This window comes from Falco biarmicus, chromosome 9 (assembly GCF_023638135.1).
Source record: "Falco biarmicus isolate bFalBia1 chromosome 9, bFalBia1.pri, whole genome shotgun sequence".
Lineage (NCBI taxonomy): Eukaryota > Metazoa > Chordata > Aves > Falconiformes > Falconidae > Falco > Falco biarmicus.
In genome coordinates this window covers 29976504-29996295 of record NC_079296.1, presented here as the reverse complement: position 1 = coordinate 29996295, position 19792 = coordinate 29976504, and the positions used below count along the sequence as shown (strand labels likewise).

Below are 19792 nucleotides of genomic sequence, written 5' to 3'. Positions count from 1 at the left end.
GAGTCATGTTCCTCACTGGCTGGCTTGGGGAACACCCAGTCAATACTCTGGCTTCCTGAATCCTGTTCCTGGAGCACCCTATGGAGAGGAGCCCAAACTCCCCAAATGCCAAAGAACCAGACACCAGGGCCCTGTTCATTAAAAAAATGTGGGAACAAGGCATTTCCCAACACTAGGGAATTAAGTGACATCAAGTTGCTCTTGTGTTGTTTTCCAGCAGGGTTACAATGCATCAATGCAAGTGTCAAAATCAAATGGCTTTGTCTGCTCAGAGTAGAGGTTTATACAGACATAGGAATGCCAGTAATTCTCCAGTTGAGAAACAAGGTGAAGCTAAACTGTTACATTGACTTGTGGTGTGGTAGCTACTGACTTTGCATGGAGTGGAATAACATGAAGAGTCAGTGCAGAACAGCCATTGTGTTACCTGCTTGCTTGCTTGCTTGCTTGCTTATTTATTTATTTATTTTACAAATCTTACAGCGCATTGTTTGCAGGTCTATACGTGTCATTAAAAATAGGGCTTCAAGGGACTGTTAGAAGCCATCTGGCTGATGTCCCTGACCCAAGGCAGACTCACCTGTCAGGAATGGTTTAGACAGTTACATAAGTGTCCCTGTAAATCTCCAGTGGTGATTTTGCTGCCTCCGTAAGTGATGTGTTTCACTGCTCATCACTGATGTAAGCCTCCATAAAATGTGTTTCACTGCTCCTCTATTACAACCACCAGAAAGTTTTTCCTTATGTGAAAATGTCTTCTGTTGCAATTGTTACTCTTCTCACTGAGCAAAGAAAGACTTTATTTCATTCCTCTGTATGAAATTTTGTCATTTTTCTTCATGGTGTTTTCTAGGCTGCGGGACCCTGATTCTTTAATGAATTTGATCAGAAATTTGAAAGACTTACACTACATTCATGTTAGCCTAAATTGTTCTTGAAGTACAATACTCAAAGTTGGATACAGTATTTGAGCTGAAAGTCTCATCTGTATTGGCTAGAAATGAAAGCTTAGGTGTAAAATGTAGGAGTCTATTTATCATGTACAACTGTTGCAAAATCATGCAGGTGGGATATTGAGTCATGGTCAAGTTTCTGTTTACTGTAATCCCAAGAAACTTTCTGATACATTGTCATACTATTTATTTCAGGGTTTGGTAGTTGATTATTCCTACATGTAATACTTCATCCTATTTATTTTGGATCATTGGTGTTGATAAATTGAAAACTCCTGCTGTCCTCCAAAGAGCTCTCAGTTCCTACCTTGGAGTGTTTCAAATTTTATGTGTACTCTACTAGTATCTGCACCAGCTATGAAAATATAAATAGTTTTGGAATCAGATAGACTGCCATGGAATTGTCTAATACATTATTAATTGTTAATTATTTTGTGTTTTAAAATGGGCTTAAGGGGAGGCTAGAAGAAAAATCCACTGAGAGATGCGAACATGTGGGAACCACATCTGGCTCTTAAAGTTTAAGATTATTAGAAGGTCCCACATGCATCCCCTATCTTCAGGCTATACCCTGGGCATCCACTTCAGGCTGCTTGTCAGAGACACCGTGTGTTCTGGCCACGTGAGTCAGAACAAAGATCCATTTTTTGCTGCACTGATGTTCTTAGGGCTATAAATTACTGAGACTTCATTATGCAACGCAGCTTTTTGGCCAGTTGTGCTACCCATTGTATACAGTAAACAAATGTATTTCTCTGCATTGTTATGAAACTGGCATTTGAAGCAAAAGGTCCACATTAGCACATCTTTTGCCTTTTCTCAATTTATAGCACTTGCTCAGTTAGGAAAACTGGGGACACAGGATTCCACTGCTGGTTCTATGCCAGTGGGTTTTTTCCAGGAGTTAAAGCTAAGTTAATTTGGGCTAAAATTCCTTGGCTTTTCTTCTTCCTTGTTAGGCATCACACTTTAATTTCCTTCCTCACCTTTTAAAACCTCACCAACACAGCAGAATTCTCCAACGCAGTCACTTTCTGTGCAGGTGACTTCAGAGTGGTCCTGCGCTGCCCTGCCCTGGGAGATAGGCAGCTGCCTTGCTCTGGATGGCTGCTTTGAAAATAACCCAGACAGACCCCCATACTGACAATATGGCCATGTTTCTTAACACCCAGAGACTTTCAGCAGGACCATCCCTTACTGCAGGGAGTACCACTTGGCTACCTAATTCTGTTGTTTTCCAAATTAGAGAAAGGAAAAGATTTTGCGATGTTCCAAGTAGTATTCTGACTTGCATAGTGCCACTGTACATTGTGTAGCTTGTGTATGCTAGAGATAATTACTTACAGATTTCAAGGTAAAACTATAGCCACACCTGTGACTGTAATCTTAACAATTTGATCAGATTATAAGATATGGAAACTAATAGACAGGTTGATTACCAGATGAAAATGGAAATGCCTAGAGCTCCTCTACTGCTACGTTTTCATTGCTTGTAACTCCCACTTAACTCTGCTTTGTTATGGAGGAATCGCAAGAGCAATATTCCCCCTAGTTTTCTCAAGGACACTGCACCATTTACATTGGTGTTCTTTACCAGGTAAACAGTGACATCCTGTTGTCTCTAAATATTTGTGCTGTTCAGCGCGATTCTTTTACAGCATTACTGGCACTACACCTCCCTGCCACTTTTTATCTGCACAGTTAAACTTAAGTGGTTTGTTGTATAGTTTGCCTAAATGCCTGTAGTACAGTTATTGGCACATGACAAATAACAGTGTGAAAGATGGTTACCAAAACCAAGAGTAAATGAGAGAAAAGCTGCACAAGCAAGTAAATGATTAGCAGTTGATCTATTTGATATCAGAAAAATAAGAGCCATCTTTCCTTTGTTATTATTCCACAAGCAGCTCTCCTTGTATAAAAAAAAAAATCAGTTCTTTTGCAGAGTTTAGCCATCTTTCCAACCATACCACACTGCATCAAACCCACAATTCACTTGCTGTTTGCAAAGAACACTGTATATGAAAGCCAGGATTTATAAATATGCTAGTATTGGTGAACTCTTGTATTAATCCAGAAGCTTCCCTAAACCAGCATTTTCAGATGAAGTAGACTTCACAGAATTTCTGCTAGGTTGAAATTCAATTACTTGACGTAGCTCTGAAAAAGACTACTAAAAATTTTTAAAAAGTGCTTGAAAGAACAGCATTTTTAAAATTACTTCCTATCTTATGAAGAACTGAACTTACAGCTAAATTTAGATCAGCACATAAGGCACACACCTCTCTTTCCTACGTATAACGAGAGGAGCAGCAGCAGACCTCTTTCTTGTTAGTTTACTTTTAGGCTAAAAAATAATTTTCATTCTTAGCTTCTGAAAAAAAGCAGTGATACAATCTGCATGCTTTATAGAGTTGGAGTTTTATACTTTCAGTCATATGTAGGTGGTGACAATAGTATTTGTGGTTTTGCCTTCAAAATAGGCCTTTTGATGCACTAGAATGTCATTTTGGTATTTTTCAACATATACCACACTGATGTTGTGTATAAATTTGTCAGCAAAGTTTTTTATGCTTAAGTCTGGTATTTAGCAGGTAGGGCTAAATACATCATTAAAGTTCAGAAAAAATGCTGGAATGAACAAAACTTTTTCAACATTGATAATGTGATAACCCTTGAGTCTCCCCCTACAGTACCAGCTTCTAATGAGAAAGTGTTTTATGCTAATTTAAAAAAGCCTCATAAATACTGAAGAGTGCTGACCTGCAGCAGGCCAACTTATTTCATCTATAATACATAAAAGATCAGAACTTCCTTTTGCAGAAACTGTGCCATGTATGCAGCTGGGAATACAGTACTAGCTAATTAATGTGGTGTTAAAAGACAACTAAAACTTCCCAAAGTAGTTTCATTAGAGATTAAAATTATTAGGGTGCAATAAAAAGCAGAGTCATTATCCTGAATTTAAAAGATATTTAGAAAGACAGACATGAAATTAAGACAATTTCCTTTATGGCAAAACCTTAAGTTTCTGAAGCATAATTTCAGTTTTACTCATTAGTTCATTTAATCTTTGGTCAGAAAACCTGTTGTTACAATCAAGCAAACAGTCAAACACAAAGATTAGCCTGAGACATGGTCAATGAAAAGCGAATAGGTAGTAGCTAATACAATAGATTTGGCAAAGATATTTCAGATATAAAGATAATAACTTTTAACATTTTATGTCTCTCAAAAGCTGGATTTAATTGATAATATCACTTGGTATTATAATAGTTATTGAAAACATCTTCATATATAAGATTTAACAATCAGAGATTAGGGTGAACATTATAGGCTATAAGTGCATGCAGTTTTGCAGCAAAGCATGATGGAAAAAGCTGCTATTACCTAGCAGTCAGAATCAGTATAACAGAGAAAGACAGACCTTGGGGATTGCACTGTCCCCAGCAAACCATAAACATGGAAAAGCAGGAAATTTATCTTAATTAGTATATCTTCATAAAAGTTTGCTTACTTTAACTTTTGTGGAAGGAACTTCTTGGACTTAACTACAGATGCAAGGAGCAAGATGCCAGCAACAGATCCAGGTTTACAGTAGATGCTAGAGGAAAACACCATGTGATTGCAAATCCATAAGGGAATTTTTTGGCCAGTTTCTGATTTGTTGCAAGAGTTTATTGGTAGCTTGTTTTCTGTATAAATACCAAAATAGTGATACTTCAAATCCACTAAAGCAATTAATTAGAAACTGTACTTTTAAACTGGGACATTTGCCAAATGTAACAGATTGAATAACTGACATTTCCAAACTAACTCCTAAAATACAGAAGTGCGAACAAGTTTACTTCAGCATAATTCTATATGCAAACTTCAAAAATGGTCTCTGACAGTCTGAAATATAAAAACTTTTTTCAGTGCCAAGGAAGTTTGTATTTGCTAGAAAGTTTATTTTCCCAATTTTTATTTTTTTTTTTGAGAAGAGCTTAAACCTTGATCAAGCATTTTTTATGAACCCCAAGTCACCCCTGACTACTGTTCAGGAAAATAAGCTACTTAAGATGGATATTTTCAACATGAATCTTAAGCAGCAAAGATCTAACATAACCCTTCTGAGTCTTAATGTATCACTAGCTTGATACATTACACATGTATATGATACATATGTGTATACACGCTACACATATATATACCAAGTATATATAAATATGTAGTGCACGTATGAGGGCCAAAAACCTTTTGCTGCTATTGCTGTCAGTTAAGGTACAAGCACAGTCATCAGGATTCACCAACCAAGAACTGCATATGCCAAACATTAAAATAAACCATGACACAATGGGTGTGCTTTTACTGTTCTCATTTTTAATAGTGCAAAAAAAGTCAGTAGTTTACTATTTGAAGATATTCCCAATTCTAAAAATACTTCCATTTGCAACCAAAAATGCAATAACTGTTTTTTGCAAAAATGTCAGCTAAAATAGCTGATGCCAAATAAATTACTATGTCTTTGTGGAACTGAATTCTAAAACTAGTAGTCCTTTATACAACCTTAAGTAAAAAGGTTTGGGTTTTTTTCACATCTTTTGCCTTTGTAGAAAAGCATATTGGCAGCATGTATAAAGCAGATATTAAGTCCATTTGGAGCTCAAGCTGTGCAAAAGTCAAGATGTACTAGTAACTCTCTGTGCTGGCTTGTTGGGTACTGGACTCCGCATCTGGGACACTCAAGAAAACTTTCATCAAGGAGGCTTGAATGTTTCTGGGAAGGACTTCTGTCATACATGATCAGCTGCTCTTCAAATGCAGCTTGCAAATCTTGTGGTTCCACATGTCCAGATTCCTGGAGTTTCTGGAAAAGGAGAAGCTTCAGTAAAAGGTTGAGGCATGCATGTGCTGATCAAATGCTGCAGGAAAAAATACTAAGGTTTCACGGCATACAAGCCATGTGTGTGTTACAGCACTAAGGGTAGCATTTTAAAGATGGCTAAAATGCAGTTATGCTACTTGCATTAAGAACAGAGAGCCTGTTGTACAGTTCTAACACCACATTTAAATTATGTTGCAGGTAGCTTCTCTGCAGACTATTTAAGACAGGTTTCCCACAATGTCTGACTAGGAATCCTTCCCCAACCATCTTTGTGGCCACTCACACACTACCTTTCTCTGCTGTAATTTTCTCTTCTCCTCCTGATCTCATGCATGAAGTCTCTGCCTGTGAAGGCCATCCCTAACTGTAAAAGGCACCTCATTGCCTGAGGGCTACTTGCCCAGCTTCTTCGCACAGAGAAACTCAAAGCTGTAACTTCACTGCTCTGCCCAAACTTCTGTTCTACTCACAGCAGACAGATGGTTTTCCAAGGGCCTCCCCTGGTAGCAGCAGCAACTGAGGCCTAGCAAGTGAGGGTCTCCCAGGGGCAACACGAGTTAAGAACATCAGTATTGCAGGGTTCATTCCACTCCCTTCCACTTTTGAGAAAATACTTCCAGGTTGCATACAACTAAGAGGGAGAGCAGTCTGGTATGAGTCATAGAAGAATTCTTCTCATCTGCAACTTGTTAGGAGCTTTTTCATTTATCTTCTCTGTAAAAATCACTGTGGCCCCAGACCTGATCTAATGAAGGATGCCAGTGTCTGATTTCCATTTTGAACCTCATTTGAGTCCAGAGCTGCAGTTTTAACGATCCTATTCAGCTATCACCTAACCTTACAAGATACAAGTTCCAGAAGTACCAACAATCAAAATGCATTTCTGTTCAAGACCAGGGCAATCCTGGATGCAAAGCAAAACAGATCAATGGCTTACCTAATGCTTAATCTTTCCCTACAAGTTTCTCCAGTAAGCCTAGGGCTCCAGTCTGGGTGGCTTGCTTTGGGTTTATGTAATAAACAGCAAACAGACCACAGTCCTCACAATACAACAAATGTCCTTTTTCACTATAGTAGGGAGCTTGTCTTTTTGGAAATGGAAAACCCAGGTTTAATGACCCACCCATCCTGTATCAGGTAATGGCGGGGAGGAATTAGACTTCTCTATTTATGGATCACATCCTGTTCACTAGCAAGAAGTCTGAGTAAAAGCATACTGAAGCTTTGTCGTTGTGCAACAGACAAAACTGGGTAGCACATTGTCATACAAAGTACAGTTATGTTCCCTGCTCAGGAACATCACTGTTCCAGATCTCCTTCCGCAGTACTAGCTCTCTGTACAGACTATGGAGAAAAAACAATGCCTAGCTAGTTGACATAGGGTTCTGTACCTTGGGACCACATACCTAAAGGATATAAGGACCTACAGTGAATACGTGATGACAAACAGAAGACTCCCTCTGCTTTAAATAAGAACCCAAAGTGAAAAGATGTACATTTATGCAAAATCCCTGACTAAATTCACCTGCAGGTTATTCAGTACATACCAGAGGTTCCAGACGAGTTATTTGCTCCCTGGCCTTGCGCAGTTCTTTAAGGACTTTGTTTAACTGATGCTGCAAGTTCTGGCGATCAAGCTTTTCATTTTCAAAGTCTGTGGTGCATATCTGGATCTGACAACCCCCCAAAGTGAAAGTTAAAGAATTAAAGTCAGAATTATTAAGAACCAGGGGGGGAGGGGGGGGGGAATGTTTCCCCTTTATATATTTAAAGTTACATTTACTCTGCAATCGTATCCTAAAATTCATACACGCCCAATTATAATCTCCCTTAGAGGTGAAGTTTTAAGTTATTTTGATTAGAGGGTATTTCAAGCTGTCTTGCAACTGTAAACTGAAGATTTTAGAGAAAAATGTAATGTAAGTTCTCATTAAGAATGTCAGTTTCTACTCCAGGATCTTCTAGCAAGGTAATTTGGACAATAACTATGGGTAACATTGTACACCCAAGCTTAGCAAATAAATTAACTTTTTTTTCCCCAATATCATTGATAAGATCTGTAAGAATGTACTTGGAAAAATGAAGAAGATTGAAAAGATGGTAATGGAATTTGTATAATTTTATCAAGAGTATATTACAAAACTTCAATGAGCTGATTGGTTTTAGGATGTTTCCCATACCTAATCTGAGACTGTACAGTTGAACAAGGATTGTAGAGAAAAAAACATCAGGTCCAGTCACACCCTCTGATCTGTAAAAGGTTACAGATCTTCCTTCACAGACATGTAAAAATTTTTAGAAGCATCAGGAGATTATTCATAGCTGAATACTCATGACTAATATTACCTTAATATTCTACTAATTCTTAAATTTGAAGTTAGTCTAGAAAAACCTTTGTGCATAATACAGATTAAATACCAGCTTCTTTGCATATAATTGCGTACCTGTTGCTCCAACAAAGCTATTCGAGTGTGTTCCTCTTGCTGCTTGAGCAATGATTTGCGAAGGAGTTGCACCTACAAGGCAGAAAAAATATTTGTAACAAACAACTTCCTCATCCAACAGTTAATAAGCTTAACAAATCATGCATCTAAAAAGGGATGGAAGTGTCTTTTATATTCCAATGATAACAGAAAATGTATGCCTGTTATGCAACAGCCACCCCAATTCAATTATCTCTGCTTCCCTGGGGAAAAACCCCAGGGAAGCATTAATATTGCACTGAGCTGGGGGAAGGCAGGATGATATTATAGTTAGGCAAAAAAACCCACAGCAAAACACAAAAAAACCCCCAACCACAAAACCCAAACAAAACTTCCCTAGGTGATTGTCAGGATGCAGACAAAAATACACACACAAAGCCTATGTTTGCACCAACATACAGTGACACTGAAAAAAAAAAACAATGCAACTTTTTTTTTAAAGAGAAAAAATTTAAGATTCAGAACTTACTATAGTGTAAATGATTAAGTAAATAAATACATAAAAATATCCTCCATTATCAGCATGTATCAACTTGTTATAGCAAATGCTGTTGTTCAGCTGGGGGTGGGGCGGAACAACATCAACAGCTTTTAGTCATCATTAACCAGTGAGAACTAGCCTGTGTTTAGAGAGCTAAAACTGTTATTCTGGTTTTAGCCTACTTTGGTACCTAGTAAATTTTATTCTCATAGTTAAAATTTCAGTTCTGCATTGCTTTGTCATTGACCTCAGACTTCTCCAAGTAGCAAGTTTACCTTACTTGGATGCCCTGAGGACAGTCCTTCAAGGAGGACTTCAGCAGCAGATGTGGTCATGATTTTGCATCCAGAAGAAAAAAAATTTTGTTGTTGTTGTTAGTGTCACCATGCTGATAGGAATATTCTAAGACACCACTGTAACTCTCCACGTAGGGGAAGTGGCAAAGTCCTCATGAGTATTCCAGACAAAAGGAAGCAAGCAGTGAATATTTTTAAATACAAATATACAGGGCACACATGTCTTCCCCACCTCTGATCAGCCAGAGTGGTTAAAGTCATTGGGCTCAAAAAAAGAAGGAAGAATTAAGAACTTCATTTACAGACAGAATTATTTCACTGAAGTCATCAGGGTAACCTCTGGGAGATGGGCAAGCCCTGCAAGCAGTGAGAATCTGATGCAAGTTTGACAGAACAGATCTGGCAACAGCGTAAACCATGCATATTGAACAGCCTGCCTGTAAGGCCCTTCTGAGACTTTATAGGGAATTACAGAACTCAGTTGTTTCTAACATAGCCATCTTCAAGACAGTGACAACTTGGGGTCCATCCCTTCCCTTACTTACCCAGCTGTTACTTTCTAGTACTCTGTTGTGCCTTATGGCCTCATATAGAGCACCAAATGCAGGAACTCCTCTGAATGGAAAAATAAACCAAAAAAAACCCCTAGCTGCATGTCCACAGTGGCTGGCTGGGGGCACTATCCAGGGACACAGCTGCTTATCCAGCAAGTACGAAACTCAAGCCCACGTGTGTATTGTGGCACATGATAAAATAGCCTGTATGGACTTGGATTTTTACCTTTCCTGTTCTCATTTACTATTAACCTTGAGGGTGAACTAGATTAAAATTAGTTTAAGTATTCTCTCACTTCTCCCTCGTGTCCCACACAACCAGGTAAATAAGTGAACAAGTTTATTCCTTGTTTAAACAAGAACATTTCATAGAAGTTTGTATTTTTATTCAAACCAATATATTAAAGAAAGACTTCAATTTTAATCACAAGGACTTGAATCTAGATATACATAAAGAACAGTTACAAGAGCAAGTGAGGAATGGTCTGTTCTGATCAAGTATAATTTTTCACCTCTCAGTTCTTTGCTAATGAACTTAAACCTTCAAATGCATCCACTTACCTGACACAAAAAGTCTTCAGACTTTCTCTTTTCTTTTCTGAGCTGTTCTTTAATAGCTTCATTTTCTTGTTTTAGTTTCTGCACTTTCTCACCTTTCATTTTATTTTCATTTTCTAGAGTCTTCATTTCAGCAACCTGTTGCGACTGCAAAGCGGCATTTAAACTTATTTCTTGTTGTGTTTCTTCATACTTCTTTTTGAGTTGGTTAAGTTCAGATCTCAGCTGGGTTACAGTGCGTCTTTCAGTCTCAAGATCACTCTTAGCAGTTAGTAACAACTGGTCATAATATTTTTGCTTTTCCTCTTGTAGATGACCTTAATGAGTCAGAAATAATTGATTGTGGGTGGGAAATCACTTCAAAATCATAACACCAACTCTGTCACAGCATTTTAAGGCGTATTGATAGAAATCAACTTTCTAGGCTATTACAGAGCTCAGACTGGCACCAAACTAATTAAAAGAGCTTTCAGTACTTCCAACACAGTAAAGTCTCCTTCCCAATGCAGTTACTGAAATACTGCAACTTGGCTTGTATATAGTATTCCATGCTACAGCTACTTCCTTCACTGTTACAGCAATATTACATCCTTTGCCCTGACCCACAGGCGCGATCACCCACACAGAGAGTTTATATGGCTTCATGCATTATACTGATGCATGGGAACCAAAGACACTAGATTCTCACTTCCAGCTTTAGACTCATTAGCCAACGTTCTGGCTTTACTCCCTCCCCAGAGGTACCCTGGGGATCCAATGGGCTCTACTCAGCACAGCTGACCAAAGCCAAACCATCCATTGTCTTTTGCAAACTTATCATTTTCTTCTGAATGGCAAATACAATGAACAAGGATAGGGTTTTTTGGTGAAAAAAATGCCTGCTTCTTGGCTAGTGACTGTTACTTAAACCGCAGATTGAAAAAAAATTCTGCTTGTTGACCCAAGAAAATTTTAATAAGGGGGGGGGGGGAGAGGCAGTCTGTAGAAATTCAGTAGTAATATAAAATATGCCTGGAAGCAGAACAAGGAATGCAGAATTTCACAGGCTTTGCTGATTTTTTGCTTTACTTTGATTTTCCTGTTGAAGGCTTCCCCTCATTCTTCAGTGTAATTTACTAGGGATAGTTTCTTGCTTGACTGTTGTCTCTCCTCTTGAATATGAGCCAGGCCTTACGTTGTTAGCAATGCTCCTGTATAGGGTGGTGAGATCCTCCGAGATAGACCAGGCTTTTCCTTGGAAAAACTTGTCATACCTACTTGCAACTTGTATAGCAGGTTCTTAAACTTGGATTTCTGCTACTGCCTAGCTGCTTGAAGAGAGGAGCTTTTTTTATGCCCTTACTCCTAGTCTCCTGGCTGCTCTGATGACAAAGCTTTGAGTGCAGTTAACTCAGAGTTACTTTTCCTGGTGAGCTACTTCAGTCTGCCTCCCTCTAAAATAGTGTTCACAGATTTCTAAACAGCACCAAAACAAGATCATGATGATATTTTACCGTTTTCCATAACAATTCAAGCAGTAGTACAGAAACCAAGCCACTGCACATGAAGTACTAGAGTGGCAAGTATCTGTGGGCATACTCTTACTTGAGATGATGCTAGTCCTATTTGGTCACTTTACCTTGCAGGTCAGTTGCAGCATATGAAATTAATAATTTGATAACAAGAAAAACAAGGCAACTCCTAGTTCTTCTGTTCAACATGATTTTAATTTTATTCCATGTGCCGGTCAAGCACAACCCAAGTCACTCTGGGGTGCTCATTTACTGAGGACCTGCATAGCACAGAAGTGAGCTGGAGGTGGCCAGATCCATATTGCAAAGCACTGTTTTGGATAGGTGCCAGAACCTATAACAGGTTTTCATGCCCTGTAACAACTGTTCAGGTGAGTTAAGAACGTGGCAGTCTTGAGTCATTTTTATAATATTTATTTTGTAAAAAAGTGGGTTTAAAAAACCTGACCCACACCTAGCTAATAAATCCTTAATGCTTCCATTATGTAGGTTGTAAGTGTACTTTGAAGGATGGGAGACATACATGTATTTGCCTCAACACTTTCGACAAACAGATTACTAACAGAGTGTCGAGGCTGTTAAAAAAAACATCTTTGAAGTAGATAAGAGCATGAAATACTGTTTATCAAGTGACATAGCTAGGCAACAGGAAGCAAAGAAATTTTACTTAACCAAGTTTCACCATTAAGAAACCAAAACTTCAAGAAGAAACTCTTGATTCTGCTTAATTGTGCTATAATTTGTTTTCAGAAAACTTATTCCATAGATAATTATGGTTTGGGTCACTTGTGGGGAAGAAATAAAGTAGATACCTTCTGAACTGAATTCTTTAGATTCTTGTTCGCTAACTATTTCTGACTTCTGTTCAAGTTCAAAGATTCTTCCAAGCAGTCCCCTGACATACACTTCACGTTGCTGGTCATACAGTAGCCACTGTTGGTTTTTCTCAAGAGCCTTCATGAAAAAGAACATAAGAGCAAGAAAAAAGTTTCTGGTAATTTATCAGATTTTAAAAATAGTCTTATTTCTTACTTATGTTAGAAGTTAAGTATTATACAGTTTAAAGATAAGGCAGTTAATTCTGCTGCAAACTGTAGTAATCTTCTCTATAATAAATAAACCCCATCTTCATTTGGAAAGGTAAGTCAGGCTGTTGAGCATGAGTTAAAATTGCAGCAATATCAAATAACAATTGGCTTACTTCCTGAAATGGGAAAATGACTATAAAAAGGCTTTCATGAATCATGCCCAAATTATGAAAGATTAATCTTTCAACCTAAAATACAAAATAAAATATAAAGATAACAGACCTTGAAAATGGAATAAACTAAAACTGTATCATTGCAACTTAAAGTTTGTAAGAACAAGGACACAGATTTTGTATTTGATTGGATCATAGAATTACTCAGGTTGGAAGGAACCTCAGGAGGTTTCTAATCCAAACACATGCTATCCCAGGCAGTGTCAGCTCTGAGGTCAGTTCCTTAGGGCTTCTGTTTTGTCAGCAGCCAGTTTGTTCTAATGTTCCAAAGTTTTTCAAAGATGATGGAAACGCTGTCCTCTTATTTGTCTTGTCACAAATTAATTTTAGATATTGTATTTTAGAAGGAAACATACACTCTGAGGTCCCATACTAACCAAAACCATATATGGCGATGATTTACATTCTTAGGCACCTTGATACACATTATTTGTACTTGCAGCATTGTACAGGAAACTTACATCTTTCAGTTGTTTTTCAACTTCATAAAGATTAGTTGGTGATCCACTGCTGTTCTTTACAGCTTCCTGCAGATAACGAACAATCTGTTAATGTTCTTTAAAATAAATAGCTGAAACAGTAAAACTAGTCTTATAAAACTATTACTGTCACATAAATGTCATAATATTTTAAAAATTGAAACCAGATGCATATACCACATGCCTTTTGTGTTTAAAGATTTTAATTTTTTTTAAGCATCCAAGTTACACAGAAAAGAGCTTCCTAGATGTAAAGTCAAGTGTCCTGCAAGATACAGGATGAAGACTTGTATTTAATTTATTCCATAGCTCTGCAACTCATAGTTACATTAAAACATTTAGTAGGAAGACTATATAATGTGTTTTCTACTGAACTGCTGTCTTGAAATGCCTGCAGGGTACAAGAGAGCTTCTAAAAACCAATGTTATTATTTAAATACACAGAAAAGTTAAGCGTTAGCTCTGTTTTTGTATCCTCATACCAGTTTGACAATAAGCTAGACCTATAGGAGTTGCTGGGGAAAGCTAGGAACCTTGACTACTTCACTGGGATAACGGGATAAGATTATAAATATCTGGGAAACCACTCAACCCTGTCTGGAACCTTAAGGACACACTGACTGATCTTATGAGACCTGATTCACAGTGGAGTGCTTGAAGTACGCGTCGGAGTTCTTTAGACCCATCTAAAACTAGAGAGCAGTCAAACTGTTATACTCTTTCATGATCTGGCATGTTTATTCATTGCATGACAGAAAGCTTTTTTGAAATAGTGTAGATATAAGTTAGAGGGAACTTTAAGGAAATAAAAATGTAGATTACTACCCAAATGCAAGCTAAATTTTTTCAAAGATTTCCTGTGATTTTTAGAACAAGGTATGTAACTGAAAAAATACAGACGAACTTTGAATGCAATTACAAAACTTTAGCACTTCCTAATTAAAATAGGAATCCGAGCAATTGTGGTGTCTCTAAATCCTATTTTATGAACATTAGAATTCTGACTCAATGAAAACTCTCTTAAAATTGTGTCATATAACTGTTGTTTCCATTTCAGAGTATACCTGCTGCTTATATGCCACCTAGCAGTTTCAAGCAGCATTGCTTATTTGTTTTCAAGTTTCCCAAAACATCCAGTCAAAACATCAATCACATTTTGTTGTCCTCTGTTGATAAATCAGTAAGAAAAAACGTAAAAGAAAATTCTGGTTTTAAACTAAAAGATATTTTGGCAGTTCACTGACAAAAATACATGGAAATCTGACATATATTTTAAATTCTCTAACAAAGTGCAATGTTTCTTTGAAATTGAAAATAAACACATTGCATTTAAAGTGGTATTTCCCAAGGTAACTCATTATTAGAAGTGATACATGTGTATTATCATTGAAAAATTATTAGACTAAGATATTTTGCTATTTATTTGGCTAAAGCTGAATTTCCAGAAATTACTCAACTTCCATGTAGAGCATGGGGAACCAGCACCATCTTCAGGTCAAAAGCTGGGAAAGACTTACAGGCACCAACCTCCCCATGCCCCTTTACCAAGATACTACTGCATTTTTCATGGAGCATTAGAACAGGCAGGTGGAAAAACAACTGTAGGAAACTAAATACACTTGTAAAAGCTGTCAAGTACCTGGCACCATACCTATTAACCACTTTAAGTGAGAGAAGCAACTCATTATTCCTGTCCTATCTTCTGGCACATTTAAGTACCATGTGTGAGGCCATGTAAAGTACAGGCAACTAGTTTTAACAACCAAGGAGCAAATAAGGATTTATAAGAGCAGGGACAAGAAAGGTATTCTCATTACTGAAGCTGAATTAGGCAAGGAGCTTAGTTTATCATTATTAATGCCCCATGTCTCTATTACAGGTGCCTTCTCAGTCCATTTAATCACTGAGCATACAAATCTAGCTGCTTAAGCAGTCGTGGATCATTACCTGTAGCACCACTAGTCATACCACCTGTGTGTGAGCTTGCGAAAGGGACCTTGCTGTACAGCATTAGAGAATTCCCTCCCCAGCTGCATTGCCTGAAGCTGTGCTCCCTGACTGTTCTTCATTTAGCATTCAATCTAGACACCATCTCGCTTCATACATGAATATTTCAGCTGCAATGCAACTTGAAAGATTAAAAATTCATTCTATTTTACAACAGATGCTGGTGCTTAATAGGCACAGATTCCAAGTGTAACTTGTAAGCAGGTTAGACTTGGAATTTGCAATTAGTGTTTCTTCAGTACTTACCTGGGATGCCTGAGAAGTACCAACTCTGTTTTCAAGCTCAGAACATTTTGCAGTAACAGTGGATAAATGACGTTTTAACTGGTTCATTTCTTCATATAGACAACGAAGTAACCTTTCTTTCCTTTCTGCTTCCTTTGTTTTTTCCAAAAGCTGACTATGTAATAAGAAGACATCACTATTCTTGGTTTTGGACCTAAGCTTTTCTTTCAGGTTTTGGATTTCTTTGTCTTTCTCTTCAAGAAGATATTTCTGGTTTTCTTTTTCTATTTCAAGGGAAAGCATTTTCTAAATGAAACAGAATAAAAAAGTGGTAAAAATGAATAAGCGCCAGCCTATGCAACAAATGCATTAGCAAGTTTACTACAGTTTGAGAAGATACTTCAAAAGATTCTCTCTCAGCTTTAAATTAGCTGAGAATATTACCTTTTACTCAAAACAGACAATACTATAGTGATCATCTGAAATATTTCAAGTAATAGTAAACCCAGTCTGAAGTAGATGAAACAAAAAGAATGCAAAGAACCAGATTTCACAGAGTTGTTAGGTACTCAGTTTTTTATATGAATGCAGATCAGTACAGTATTATGAACCTTAAAACACAAGCAGTACAAAAACTCTAAAACACTTCTAATGAAGAGGCTGGCAATACATTTCATAGTGTTGATTAGCATATTTAGTAGCTTTTGAGCAGCAGCAGAGCTTTCTTGCAAACTAGATGACAATAAGGTGTTACAAGAGTTACATAATAAAGCACTTGGGAGAAGGATCCCGTTTTCCAAATTATCTGGCCTTTAGTTTCAAAATGTGCTTTAGTAGATAGTTTCAAAAGACACTGTCTTTTCAGCAGGCATCCAACAGAGGTAATTATTACATAGCATTAGTACTGCAGTTGAGATACCTTGGAGCTCTACGTAAACTTGTTATGATAGCATTTCATTTTCCATGAGAAAGATTGATATTGAAATCCTACGTGTTGACATCACACCATAAGAAGATGACAGAGAAACTGAAAGAAATTGCATTTTAGAGACCCTCATTTAGGGAGTGGTTGAAGAGTGTGTGGTGCTTACTAGAGTTAAAATATTGACACCAAATAGCATCTAGCCTATCTAAACATACTTTTTATTTTCCACCTGCAAACTAGGAACCCAATATTAACTAACCAAATCTGAGCAAGCAGCAAACTCCACCAGGCACAGAAAATACACCAAGGAATTTATACACAACAGTATGCTAGCGGTCTAGCCATAGCCAGTGCTTGGGTTAGCACTTCTCAACTGACATGTAGTGCAGACACATGAAAAGCCTTATTGTCAAAAGCAGCAGCCTAGAAATATTAGTATGCCTAGTCTCCACTAGCTGTATCCTTTGGAAGAGTCCATTTAAAGTTTCCCAGTCCTTCTATGAAGCGTACCAATATGCAACTTGGTCACACACTAAGTCTTGAACTTCTTTCTCTGCAACCAAGGTTTACCTTGCATGAACATTGCAGCATCTTCATTTCTTCTCCTTGGTTGTAATTGAAGAAGTGTGGTGATCTGATTGGTTTTATTTATGTATAGCAGAGTAAGATTTTGAGAACATAGTTCAAGCAAATATTCAACACTTTTTGGCCACTGTTCACAAACATAATGTTCTTTGCAGGAAGTGCTCAACATAGCTCTGTGGGACAACTGTTCGGAACAGCTGGACGGGTGAATACAGGTCTTAACGAACTAATGGGCCTCAAGTCCTTGTATTTAATAGCCTTGTCAGACAATTCTAATTTTGTTAGTTCAGTCATTGTTGAACAACACTTGAGTACAAAAACGACAAGCTAGAACAGTAGCGACATCAATGTAAACTAAGTTTTAAAGAGGAAAGCTCAGCATCTTGCTTAGAAAGTCAGGACACGGCAGGCTGACCGCTGACAGAGCAGTCAGGCCCCACGGTTGTTAACAGCCACCTCACCTCCAGCTGCCCGGGCCCGTCCGCACCCGTCACCGTGCTCGTCCCTTTCGCCACCTCCTCTACGGTTTTCCTCGGGGCAGCGTTCTCCTCCTTACACTTCTCGACAGCACCCTCAGGTCTGGAGCTACCCGACTTTAAGCCCCACTTGCCAATAACCCTATCTTTAGCGGTCTTGGAGTTCATCTTTAAGCACCTATAAAAAAAAAAAATCAACGTAGCGTTACGGAACGGCGACCCGTTCCACCAGGCAGGACGCGGCTTCTCACACGGCTTTAGTCAGGCGCGGGCAGCGCAGGGCTCGGCGGCTGCCGCTGGCGGTGCTCGGGCCGGGCCGCAGGGAGCAGACGGGCCTACGAGCCCCGGGGGTGCCGGCAGACAGGGGCCCCCAACCCGCCGGCGGCAGCAACCGGCCGCAGCCCAGCCCCGCTTCCGGGGGTTTGAATCCCGCGGCTCCGGCATCGTCACTTCCGCCCGCGCAGCCTCCCAGCCGAAGCGGGAGCTACGACGCGGCCGCGGGCTCAGAAAGGCGGGGGGGGGGGGCGGGTAAAGAACCGGGGGGGCTGGGCGGGCAGGCATGGGCGGGGCTGGAGGGGCGCGAGGTAACGGCACAGGTGGCCGTTAACGGCCGCCAGACGTTGGCGCGTTCTCCGCGAGGCACCTGAGAGGAGGCTCCTCATTGGATGCCGTGGACGGCCGCGTGACCTGGCTGGCCAATGCCATGGGGCCTTTCTTTCCCCTAGCTTGTTCTGCCGCAGCGCACGTGCTGGGCGGCTGGTAGGCGAGGGCGCTGCTCGCGGGGCTGGGGCCGTGCTCGCTTCCCTGTGCCAGAGCATAATCGATTTTATATCTGAGGGGATTTCCGTTTCGTCGTCAAAGGGTGGTTGCAGAAGGCGGTGAGGTGGCAGGTAAGCCCTCTCTCGGGTTTATTTCTATCAGATGGGTCTCCCCATCCAGCATGAGGCTTGAGTTCCCTTGCTGTTCAGGCAGAAAGCAAAGTGGCTACCAGGTGCCTGGGACAGCAAGCCTGGCCTGTGCCTCTGGCCACGCACCACCTGGGGATCTTGTCTGGGACCTGAGATAGGTGGAGGCGGACGAAATGCCTCCAACAAGTCTGTTGTGTCTCTCAATACTGTGTCTTAATGCGTATTCATCCTCGTTCCTTCCTGAAAGTGTTGGCGTTAGATTACTTTTTCTTCCCTAGAAATCCTCTTCCTCAGCTACCCAAAATCTAATAATTTTACGAAGCAGCAAGGTCCATCTTGGCTTCAGAAGTAATAAGCTAGGGTAGCTCTTGTGTGACCATATAAAAACTAGGCTGAAATTTGTCTTCGTATGACTCATTTTGCTCCATCTTGCTGCTTTCCTTTTCATCTCTGCCTAAAACCATATTTTGCGGTGGTAGTGCGCACCACTTGGGATTTTTTTGTTTCTGGTCCACAGCTGTGGTAAAACTGACGTAAAGCTGAACATGGGGTAGCTTACAGCGAAGAGTTTTACTCTAGTAATGTAATGTAAAGAAACTGCAAGTTTTACCTAGTTCCATTTTAGTGGAGCCTACTACATGTATTTTTGCTGAGAGTAAGTATTTATTTCCAAACAATACAGAGGGTCATCTCACATTTTTGCACGTTGTAAGAGACGCACAAACAGATACTGGCTTTTCGCTAAGTGCTGTAGTCGGCTGTCTTCCTCAGCTCAAAAGCTTGCCATGAGGAAGACATCTGGCTTCATCCTTGCACGACCACCAAGGGGACCCCAACGACTGAAAGATGCAAGTGCAGTGGGGGTGGAGTTATTAAAATAATTTCAGGGAATATTTAAAATAATTACGAGGAAATAATTAGTATGTATGTGGCTGACACAGCCTTGATGGTATAAATAGCTCTTATTTGAACTCGTTTAGCACGCGCCTCTGACTAGTCTCACGTGCCCAGCACTGCGGTTTTTGCTCTTTGACTTTGCCTCACAATAAAGATTTCTGAACTTGCTTTTCATGAGTCAGGTATTTGTAACAGAGGTGTTTCCTTAATTCTTTTTTCATTTTAACTTATGCATCTATATTTTAATAATTCCTCAAGAGATTTACTAAATTCAATATGTTAAATGCAAAATTTATTTCGCATAAAACGTAGTTGTTCTCGAGTGC

General features: G+C 39.2%; 1 protein-coding gene across 2 annotated transcripts; it reads right to left on the bottom strand.

Annotated features, from left to right (window-relative positions):
- Nucleotides 1–3912: 3912 nt before the first annotated feature.
- CEP55 (centrosomal protein 55) lies at nt 3913–18076 on the bottom strand. 2 transcript variants are annotated; one of them, XM_056352478.1, is made up of 8 exons: nt 17647–18076; nt 15697–15981; nt 13426–13491; nt 12516–12657; nt 10196–10509; nt 8265–8336; nt 7368–7493; nt 3913–5802 (listed from the first exon to the last, which is right to left on the bottom strand). In XM_056352478.1, the coding sequence occupies exons 1-8, from the start codon at nt 17827–17829 to the stop codon at nt 5599–5601; spliced, it is 1392 nt and encodes a 463-aa protein (XP_056208453.1). In that variant the 5' UTR covers nt 17830–18076; the 3' UTR covers nt 3913–5598. The 2 variants fall into 2 exon arrangements, with proteins under 2 accessions (XP_056208453.1, XP_056208454.1); XM_056352479.1 differs by lacking the exon at nt 17647–18076 and adding an exon at nt 17171–17607.
- Nucleotides 18077–19792: the final 1716 nt, after the last annotated feature.